Genomic DNA, 11,326 nt, shown 5'->3' with positions numbered 1-11,326 from the left:
TAGAAAAGAACAGAGAGACACCACAGCACAGGGCACAACCTGGAGGGAGGGTGGCCTCTGGGCAGCCACTGCAAAGGTGCAGTGCTGAAAGGACACTCTTTGAGGCAGTGAGCCTTCTCTCCAGCCCTGGGCCCAAGGAGCCCCGGTAGAGAACTCAGGACTTCTGGGAAAGCACTAATTGGCTAATGAAAAGCAGCCACCGAGTCATCTCTCCAGCCCCAAGAGATTGAATTTTAGTGGAAACCCTTTCATATGTCTGGAGAGCCAGAGCATCTTCTGAGAACCACCGTGGCTTGGTTGCTAATGTCATTCACCGTCCCTCAGTCCGGGGCACACTGGCAAGCAGAGGTGAATTCAGTTTGCTTTCCTGGGGATGGAGTGATAAAACCATGAGTGCTGTATAAAGCGGGCAATGCTCAGGTTTAATAAAAAAGACACAACCCAGCACGTGCATGGGGGCACATGAGCCTTATAACGAGAACCCAGGGCAGACTCCATCCCTAAGGTGGGGCTCGTATAACAGATTAAGGAAATGACCACATCTAAAACCTGCAGTCATTTAAATATCTGACTTGATTGAAACGAACCGTTCCTGAAGAAGCTTTAAGCCAGACAACCCATAATACGTATGTAGGAAATGTTCCAGCGTCCGTAATTCTTTATTAAATATTTGACAAGTTGTATGACCGCTTTACAAGGACTTCACTTTGTCACAGTTCCCATTTGCCGTCAGAAAAACAAGCTACAGTATCTCTTTAGGTCTCTCAAGAAGAAAGAAAAGGACTTGACCGTAAAACTTTACGCGTGTACCAGATTCGAGCTACGTTAAAGCCCACCACGGGCTGTGAAAACGAGCATCAGCCATTAAGCTGTCTTAGAAAAATGTCAAGGTAGTTTGGTTTTGACTATTGTATCAAATAGCACTCAGCTGTGTGTTAGGAGGTGTGTGTGTGTGTGGCAGGTGGGGAGGGGGGGTCATAATAAAAAGTTAAGAAACGCTGAGAATTCATTTGGAATGCTTGCAACTCTTTTCGCCTTCAGAGTCACTTTTTAAACATGTTTCATTTGATAACAGATCCTGAGTTCAGAAATGACAGCGAGCTAATAATGTCCTTCTAGGGTTCTCTCAGGTGTCGAGGGTCAGAATTCTCAGGACAGGGCTTGGAGGAAACTGTGGAAGGGAGTAAGCTCTCGTTCCCTTTTGAATTCCAGATTACTCCTAAAGTGTAAAAATGCTATACAAATATATACAAATATATTTGGATAGCACCCACCCCCCCACACACATATATGTATATATGTTACGCTGAGAGTAGCAAAAGGAAGAACAGTCACAGAGTTAACAGAGAAGGAAATTGTGACAACGTAGGATAGATACAGCAGTCTGAGTCTGAGACCCAGACTGGCTTGCACAGGGACAGACATCTGTCAACACAGGCTGTGGTCACAGGAGAGGCTTTCAATACACCGAGACGCAGTGGCGGGAATGCAGGGGCATCAGAGGTCACACTCCAACCGATGCTCTTAGGTTCCTACCGGTGCTTCTTACAAATATGAAACCGGTCAAGATACATGGTGCTTCACACGCGTGCTTTGGAGCGTCAACACTTCTAACAAAGGGTGGGCGATGAGTGAGTGGTTTCCTTAGAAAATGCTCTACCAACAGAAAACTATCCATTTCCTAGGAAACACTAGACAGGCTCATGTCCTGACGCCACAGCTGCTTCTCTGGCACACTGAAAACACTCTGGGGTGGAGTGTGCATACACAGATGTATATACACTGTTCATTAAGGCTTAAAAAAGTGGTCCAATGTATATTACATTTCTACCCAGTTTTAAAATCTAAGGTACAAAGTGGAGTTTAAGTTTTTTGTTTTTGTTTTTTTTTAAAACACATCCCAGTCCTGAAATCGGCAGTTTGACATGACTTAGGATATACCCCAATTTGTGAATGAGACAGAGGTAGCATGTGATCTTCTGGGAGCCAGAGAGGGAGAAGGGCAGGCAGTGACCCTGCACAGCAGCACTCCTACTGGCCAGGAAGAGAATGACAACAGATAGCCTTTTTCCTTCTGTTGAGGGGGAGAGGGGGAGGGGAAGAGGGGGAGAGGGGGAGAGGGGGAGAGGGGGAGAGGGGGAGCGCTCAGTGGAGAGGTGGGGCTGGGCAGCTGATGAACCCAGGCTTTCTTCGTAGACTTTCAAATTTCAGAGCTGAGAAACAATATTACCAGGATAACAGAGAACCGGCTAGAAGCTGCTATACATAAGCCTGACTCTTAGAACAAACTGGAGTCTAGCAAGACCAAGAGCAACAGGCCATGTGAGATTCAGAAGTGGTTAAAGAATCTTTGAACCTCACTTCTAAAAGTTAGCTGCTGAAGCCTTTTGGGGGGAAACAGTTCTTGTCATGTTGGTTTATATAATTTAAAACCGGAATGGCAGGATTTTCTGTCTCTTGCTAAAGGGCCTCAGAAACAGAATTTTTATTTCTTATCCACCCCGTTCCCCGGTCCCAGCAATGGGGATCAAATCTACAGCTAAGTACATGCCAGGCAGACACTTGCCACTAAGCTACATCAGTCCTGGGAACAAAAATGAAGTCCATATCTCTGGCCCTTGTGAACCGTCAGAGGACTGGCCAGGGAAGGTAGAGATGGGTGTTTCAGACAGACAAGGACAATGCACTGGGGACACCTAGGATAGACTAATGCCTACCAAGACCTTTCTCTGGAGCCAGCAGGCTGTCTAATCCCAGGTTTGGCATGGAGTAAAAGGGGCAGGAACATGAGAGAGCCACCTAATGCTCGAAGTCCCTCCACAGTGAATTAAGAGTCCTGGAACCCCCTCTGCAGCCTCAAGGTAAGTGATCCACAATTATTTGCAGGGAGACAGGATAGTGTGGTCTCCATAGCTCAGAAGGAAACAGCACCTGGCTGGTAGTAGGGAGATCCAGAGTATGACTTGCCAGCGCCCCTCAGGAACACCATAGTCTCCACTGCCATTTACAGTTACTGTACAAAGATGACCAGGCAAGGGCAGCAAGGTTTGGAGACGAGGCATTGGGCATTTTAGGCAACGAGTGAAACTTCACAAACCAGAGGAACAGGAAGCTGTACTGTATTTTTTACTTTCTAACAGGCCAACTCTCCGATCTCCAATAACAGTAACAGCTGTTAAAATCTGAAATGATCATGGGCCAATGAACTGAAGTGTTAATCACAATGACTTGCCTTCAAGTATTCCCTGGAGTGGATTTAAGAAGTCTTTTCTGCTCTCGGCTTAGAAATGATCAGAATTGAGTCCTCTTTTCTCATTTTTAATCTTTTGTTCGTTTGTTTGTAAATGTATTAGGTCGGAGGACAACTTGTAGAAGTCATTTCTCTCCTATCAGGTGGGTCCCAGGGATTGAACTCAGAATGTCAGGCTAGGTGACAAGCACCCGGACTCACTGAGCCATCTTGCTGGCTCCCTTTGCATTTAGTGAATAATGCTGTTCAATAAAGGGCCTACAGAGGTATAGAACCCCAGTTCTTAGAATAGATTTTGGTTTCTTCTTCGATTAAAATACACTGCTTAGCTCAGGCTTTGGCACACTCTATAACAGAGATGGTTCTGGACTTGGAAGGTTATTAAAAAAATGTATCTCCCCTCCCCCCCACCCAATATCTGTTAACTACAGGAGAAAAATATCTCACCAGAGGCAAGAACAGCGAGTGTTAATTGCTTCTATAATTACTCGATAGCATATGGATAGAAGCCGACGTTCAGCTTGGTAGGATTCCACTGTCGAGGGCTTCACCCACCAAGAATGTCCACGGCTTCTTCATGGCATCCACAGCTGTGTAAACACGAGCAATTTCTTCTACCAAAGACCCTTCTTACGTAACAGAGAACACAGTCTTTCTGTCTTATTCACAACTGGCAAGAGATCAAAAAAATACCCCATGTCCCCTAACTTCCAGGACAGGGTCTAGGACAATACAAGTTAAAGGGACAGCAGGGGTGTTGAAACTCCCATACTGCCTCAGGCATCTTCTCAGAACACAACAGAACAAGACTTACAAACTGCAGACACCCTCACTCTTCCACCACTTGAGCGGACAGCTTGAGCTCTGTGGTTCCCACTGGGCTTTCTAGGTCACTTTTAAACTAGCACACAACAGACACGACCTGGGGGGGGGGCGGCACACAGTATCAGAGCATGCAAAGTAGGTCATAGGTCACACAACTTGGTTAAGTGTACAGTAAGTAAAACCTTATTGTTGAGTAGAGATTACAGAACAGTTGGAGAAGATCGGTGCAGAGGCTCTGCGTCACATCTGGGTTCATACGCCAGCAGCCAAGTTCACAACTGATAGGTACCACACCGGACAGACTTGTGCAGGGAGGCAGGAGCAATCGCCACGAGTGATATTCGTGAGAAAAAAAAAATGGACACAAAAGCAGATGTGACCTCCATAAAGTGCCTTCGGAAGGGACGCAGATACAGCAAAGGAGGGTTATTTGGCTACTGTTTAGCAATCACAGAGATAGAAGATCAATGGTTCTGGTTTCCTTGGTTTTGAATCAAGCAATGCCATTGGAAATGTCTCTATGAACACCAAAGAGAGAAGAGAGTTCAGAAGAGGCTGTACAGCAACAGGAAACTGTAATGGTTTCTGATGCGAGATGACAGTCCAAACCTGTCTTAAATGCGTGATGGCACGCGTCAGTACTTCTAAGGGACAATGGGGTCATTCCTTTCAAGTTAACACAAAGATATCATGCTATGTTACAATTCTTCCAGCCTGGACTTAGTATCTAAATTTGTACAAAAAAAAAGGTAATATCCAGTTTATTTTCATTCTGAGTATGGAAAAAATATTATGCTTAATGTTATATTCGAAGTTTTTTCAAAAGTATTTGTCTGTAGAAGGCTTTTGAAGAAAAATTCGTCTTCCAATTCTAATAAAGTAGAGGCTGGGAGTGTCAAAGTACTTCAAAAATAAAAAAAATGTCACTGACATTAAGCTTGATATGAAATTCAAATACAAAAAAAATATGCTCACTTTTCCAAGTACATGAGACATCTTTAATTGTAATGAAATAAAATCTGAAAATCAGTCTAAATCATTTTAAAAAGTAAACATGAGTTGTAATACTATACCTGTAGCGTGATTAATTCCATTCATTGTCATTAGAAAGTATGCAAAATATTTATTAAGGGCTTTGCCTGCAGAGGCACAACATAAATAGAACACGTCCTCCTGAAATGTAATCAGTGTACACGGCAACCAGTTGAGAATTGGCGGTGAGGGGGCGGCACTTGAGCTGGGGCTGGGTTCCCTGGCGGAACTTGGGCAGGGCCCAGACAAGCTGGGCTCCAGAGCCGGGCCAGGCCACTGCTTCTGCCACCGGCTCTGCAAAAGTCTGCTCGGCAAATGCAAAAGTGCGCTCGGAACTTGCTGGAAGGGCAGTGCCCCGGACGCTGGAGCCTTCCTTAATCCACACCTTCGAAGCCTTGAGCGTTTTCCACAGCCATGAGAAGTTTCTCCCGTAAATCTTCAAAGGTTTCATATGGAGGTAAATCAAGGCGATTAAAGCTGCCAAAGGAAAGGAAAGTAGAGGTGAGGGGCCGCCATTCTCCTGGCCATAGCAGCACTCCCTGGTTTTGGCTAATAAGCATTGGCTGTTTGAGCTAGGGAATTAAAAAGACAGTCGCATTTTATTATCCAAAGCCAAATTCTAGCTATGACAGTGCCTATGCCAAACAGGCCATACAACCAACAGGGAAAAGAAAGGAATCTTCCAACTGTCCATGACTCCTTTGCTGCTGCTGGGAGGGAGGGAGATTCAAGGGCAAGACAAGCACCAACATATACAGACTAAACATGTGGGCCAGCAGGCAAGCCTGCAGTCTTGGTTCAATGTCCAGAAGCCACTCGAGAGTGGAAGGAAGAACTGACTGCAGAGTTGTCCTCTGACCACACTGGTAGCATGTGCACCCCTTCCTACACACCACATCACACACACACACACACACACACACACACACACACACACACATACACACACACGAGGCATGCACACCTCAGGAATGAAGGATGGACAGACTAGTACTCATACTATCTCTGCTCCATCATGCCTGAGTCAACTGTTGTAGGTGTGAAGCAGCTAAGGTTATTTGTGTTCTGAGCATGAGTGAGTGTATATGTATGTGTGTGTGTGTGTGTGTGTATATGTGTATATACACATATACACACACACACACACATACATATATATTTTCCCCAGTCATGAATATATGCAGATCCTTACACAAGAGGGTAAGACCAAGGTTCCATGGGGCCCCATTCCTAGGAGTGTTGCAGACCTTAGAACAGAGCCCAGGCTATTCTGGGCTCCAGAAAACTGAGTCACCTCTGCTATTCAGTTGGCTATCAGTGAGGTTCATATATATATATATATATATATATATATATATATAGAGAGAGAGAGAGAGAGAGAGCGCGAGAGAGCGCTGCATTCTTTAAAAGCTACTTAACAACAAGGCTTCAGCTGGGGTGGGGAGGATATAGCACACCCTTCAAGAGTGAGGTCTTTGAATATAGATGGATGCCTTCTGCAAGAAATAAGGCTATTTGTTTATGGGGCAAATTCAAATCCTGCCTTTTCAATCTGTGACTTTGGGCATGTCATCTAAGTTCTCTGACTCTGTTCAAGTGCAAAAGGGAGAGACTGCTCCCAGGAGCATGGGAGGGTTGGATCAGGATATATGCAAAAGGGGCTGGGAGCAAGTGACCAAAAGATGTCAAGTAAGGCAAGTCACCCCTATTGAGTAATGCTCTCTCTTACCCAGCTCAAGAACATTTAAAGGATGAGACGGTGGGTGGAAAGGATGCTCACATCAACTCAGCATGCTCACCATGCTGAGAAAGGCAGGGCCACACCCTCCTCCTTCTACAAAGCAAGGGGGAAGCCAAAGCCTGTGCAGAAACATGGGAGCCCAACTGAGTTTGGACTAGAAGGAGCTTGCTGAAAGCTGCTATAAAATCTACTAGGTGGTGTCTGTCCCTGTCCTGGGTGTTGTGTGGCTCTTTTCAAGCCAACTCCCTGAGCTTCTTCCTCCCTCTCCAGCCAGAGAGACATGATGGTGCCACAGCCCATGGGTCACTCAGACTGTGTGAATGGAAGGCCATTTAAATTGATGTCGCTATGGGGAATTTTGTCCTTAATTTTATTTAAAAAAAAAAAGAAAACATTTGTTTGTTGTATGCATGTGTGTATACCACAGCACACATGTAGAGATGGGACAACAGTTTGCAGGAGTTGGCTCTCTCTCGTTCCACTCTGTGGGTCCCAGTGATCCAACTGAGGTTGTCGGCTTGATGGCAGGAGAACCATCACCGTCTCTTATCCTTATTTTGAAACAATCAATTTAAAGTGGGAGTAAAAAAAAAAATAGAGTGTGTGAGAGGTTGGGGACTGTTGTACTCATAGACAGTGAGCAAAGAAGCCCCCGCTCTGAAATAGTGGGAAGATGGTTGAGGGGGATTCCTGGGAGCACGGAGACTTAAACTCTTCCACCTACAAGGACACTGGACCCATCCAAGTCATGGCTTAAGCTTCGCTCCCCTTTATGGAAAGATTGTATTGACGTCTTACACAACTGTTCTTCTGCACTGGAAGCTGTGGGTGGGCAGAGCTCAGTGTACTATGCTCCCATGATGGCTTCACCCCGCTGGCACCTGAGACCTGGCTAGCCTTAGATTCATTTTTATGTGTATGCGTGCTCTGCCTACATGTATGTGCGCCACATGTGTACCTGGTGCCCCATGAAAGTCAAATCTCCTGGACCTGGAGTTACAGATGGTTATGAGCCACCAGGTCAGGGCTGTGAGCTAAACCCAAGTCCTCTGCAGAGGGCAATGGAAGCCACCTCTCCAGCCCCCAAGACGATTGGGTGACTTACCATGTATGAGCTCTGGGTAGTTTTTCCGGACTGCCCCATTGCTCTATTGTAAACAGCTGAGGACCATTGGAACCTGGGCAAAAAAAAAAAAAAAAAAAAAGAAAAGGAAAAAGATGTATCAATGGGCTTAAAGCAGTAGAACGAAGTTGTGGTGGGACTTAGGGCAAGGGAGAAGGAACCTCAGAGTGCGGTCTGCCCGGGTGAGTCCTGTGGGAAACCCCTGGTCTGCACGGCTCGATCTCAGGGGGAAAGTAATGCAGTGTAAAGCTTTGATGCACGGAGCAGAAAGAGCCCTGCAGTCTGGGAGGAGGGAGCTTTCAACCATACGGGTGATTCTGAAAAATCTGGTTAAACCGAACTAAAAAACCTGAACAATGAAGAAGGGGGGTGGGAGGGGGGTCTCTGTATGAACACCACCTCAGTCCCTGTGGGTTGAAGCCCTCTGTTCTGCATCTCTGTGGGTCTCTGTGGAACTAATACAGGTACATGTGGTCTGGAGAGGGGCCGAGATGGCTGGTCGTTGCCTGCTTGGGTCCTCATAGGACGACAGAGGACTCTGGGGCGTGCCATACTCACCATAGAGTTCGGCAAATCCATTCATGGGTACTCTGGAGGTGCCTGTGACAAACTGTAGTAACCGGATACGCTTCTCAGCATCCATCAGAAGCACAGCCTGTTGGAGGCAGAGGGTTACTGTCACCATGCAGCACATACCATACCACACCCTGTTGTAACGCAGGCAGGCAACCAAATTCTCGTTTACACTGCATGGAGTCACCTATACCACGACCGGCATTGTCTCACCCTTTATAACAGTCGCTACAGTCCCAGCCTCTCTAATCTTAGAATGGCTCGGTCTCTTTTTCTTTTGCCAGCAGGCCGAAATAAATGATATAAAAAGAAAACCCATTGATGGGGTGAAGCTTAGGTTTCTGCGTTTGAGATCTGGTGTCTCCCTGAAGCCAGTTCTAACCAGGCAGTGTTCCAGACTTATCTAAACAAGGGGAAGCCAAGTGACGAGATAGGGCCACAGAAAGTTCCCCAATGACATTTTACAAATAGAAGGAAACCAGAGTCATAAATGGGCCTGTGACCCGATCTGTGTGCCTCCCAGAACTGACCTGGCTTTCCTGGGCAAGTGATTTGATCGGCTATAAGACAATATAAAACCAAAGCTAAGTCCTAATCTTTGAAAATTCTGATTCTTCCCCTCTGTATTTCATCAGCACATGACATATAATAACAGACATTGAGAAGTTAGAACATATTAGTTGATTTCTTAATTTTTTAAAGTCAACATCTGCTGGTTTTAGTGGCACACACCTTTATTCCCAGCACTTTGGAGGCAGAGGCAGGTGAGTCTCTATTTTGAGGCTAGCCTAGGCTACATAGTGAAACCCTGTCTAAAACAAACAAAAAAAGGCACATGCTACTAGGCAGGGCTGATTTCTTTTTATATGTAAATAATCTTTTAATTAAAACTTTTATTTTGGTAGAGGAATCAGCTGGGTTTTTTTTTTTTTTTTTGTTGAAAAAAAAAAAGTTTAGTTTACTGTCTTTGCCAAAGCTTTTCTGAGCCCAACAGAATAGAAACACTGGCCCTGAGATGGTAAATCAAATTTAATTTGCATCTTTGGTTGCAAGATATAAAAAAATCAAAATGGCTATTGGGGGAAAAAAGTTGAGAAAATGATTTCTATATAGGGATAAGGCAGCCCAAAAGCATTCTTATGCCTGAGGGTGATCCTACCCTGACCTCCCAGGAGGGGCCTCACCCAGAGCTTAGGACTTCAGCCCTGACTGGGAGGAAGAGCCTGACGCAGAGGCTGGGCCTTGAGAGCTGGTGTTACCTTCCAGAACCACTGGATGACAGGGTGGTTGGGGCAGTAGCCGTTCTTGTAAATAGAGTGCTGTCTCCAGTCGTTCACGTCGACATCACCAAGGCCGCACATCAGCAACTAGCAAGGAAATTGATCAGATGTAAACGGTGTGGGACACGCAGGTGGAGAACTCTCTCATCACTAGAAATGCCCACAACTGACTGTCACAGTCAACAAATCTACTCGGCGACTTTTGCTAGCCTCCCCAGATCAGAAGACAGGCCTCACAACAGAGCACACACTAGACTCCATCCATGTACATCCAATATGCCATGTGTCAGGGAATGCAAAATGCCGCTTACAAAGTTAAGTTGGTACTTTATATTATGTAAAAAAATATAACACAAACCTCCAGCTCATTTTCATCAAAAATTTTAATCAAGTCGATTGGAAGAAGTTCTGTAAATCCCTGAAAGGAAAAGATAAAAACATCTTAAGCACTCTCTTCTTCAAAAAAGAATGATTTCCTGGATCAGATGAGATTGTGGTTGGCCAGATAAAGCTCACTCTTTACTGCTGGCTCACGCGGCAACGGCAGTGTCAGGTGGCCACAGTTCCAATAATAGCAAGTCCTGTACAGGACGTGAGAATGCGTCCAGTCCAGCAGCTTCCAGCACTTGAGCACTTTTTGAAACCCGGTGGTACGAGGGATGCCGTAGGCAGTCGGATTGCAAAAGCCACTTATGACACACTTTTGTGAGTCAGTGTGTCCGTGCATAGACCACAAATGTGTGAGAGGCACGATTAAAAATAGCACGCTGAAGGCATGGGTGGAGGACTGAGTGCGCTGGTTTAGGACTGACAGGAAAACAAGCCAGGCTCTGGCCCCTGGGCTGCCATTAGTTAGAGAGTGACCCAGGAAGAGACTCTCAACACTGTGGTTCCCCCAAAGCTGGGCAGGGCTGGGAATCTGCTACCTCAGACCTTTTCCTTAAACGTAGTGCAAAATGGGCCAAAGCCAAGTTCACCCTCACAGCTTACATCCTTAGGCCCTGATGTCTGTGCACTTCCTGCTCAGGGGAGGGCTGAGTTTAAGAGAGCTGTTTGATGACAGAGGAAATGACTCTGGAAATGACTACCAGGGGGTCTGGGTTTTTCCTTTAAGTATGTATGTATGTATGTATGTATGTATGTATGTATAATGTGTATATATATATATATATATATATACACAAACATACATTATGTATTATGTGTGTATGTATTATGTATGTATGCATGCATGTATATGTATTATGTATATATTATATGTATGTATTATGTATGTATTATGTATATATTATATATGTATATATTATGTATGTATGATATATATTATATGTATTATGTATGTATGCATGCATTTATTTATTGTATGCATATACACACACATGTGGAGGCGGAGGTCAACTCTGCAAGAGTTGGTTCTCTCCTTGTCCCAGTGGCGCTGGGGGCTTGACCTCAGGTAGTCAGGCTTTGCATTGACCGACAAGCACTTTTACCTGCTGAGCCGT

General features: G+C 45.3%; 1 protein-coding gene across 13 annotated transcripts in view; it reads right to left on the bottom strand.

Annotated features, from left to right (window-relative positions):
- Nucleotides 1-5,172: 5,172 nt before the first annotated feature.
- The window catches only part of Nedd4l (NEDD4 like E3 ubiquitin protein ligase), a 324,332-nt gene continuing 318,178 nt past the window's right edge, over nucleotides 5,173-11,326 (bottom strand). For all 13 annotated transcript variants that reach the window (XM_029471742.2, XM_021151067.3, XM_029471743.2 and 10 more), the window contains 5 exons: nucleotides 10,183-10,242; nucleotides 9,804-9,911; nucleotides 8,530-8,626; nucleotides 7,954-8,026; nucleotides 5,173-5,584 (listed from right to left, as the gene is read on the bottom strand). In XM_029471742.2, coding sequence (XP_029327602.1) covers nucleotides 5,482-5,584; nucleotides 7,954-8,026; nucleotides 8,530-8,626; nucleotides 9,804-9,911; nucleotides 10,183-10,242 — 441 coding nt within the window. In that variant the 3' untranslated portion in view covers nucleotides 5,173-5,481. The remainder of the gene's footprint in view (nucleotides 5,585-7,953; nucleotides 8,027-8,529; nucleotides 8,627-9,803; nucleotides 9,912-10,182; nucleotides 10,243-11,326) is intronic.

This window comes from Mus caroli, unplaced genomic scaffold, assembly GCF_978045245.1.
Source record: "Mus caroli unplaced genomic scaffold, Mus_caroli_1 scaffold_19, whole genome shotgun sequence".
Taxonomy (NCBI): domain Eukaryota; kingdom Metazoa; phylum Chordata; class Mammalia; order Rodentia; family Muridae; genus Mus; species Mus caroli.
This window is presented reverse-complemented; position numbering and strand designations above follow the sequence as displayed.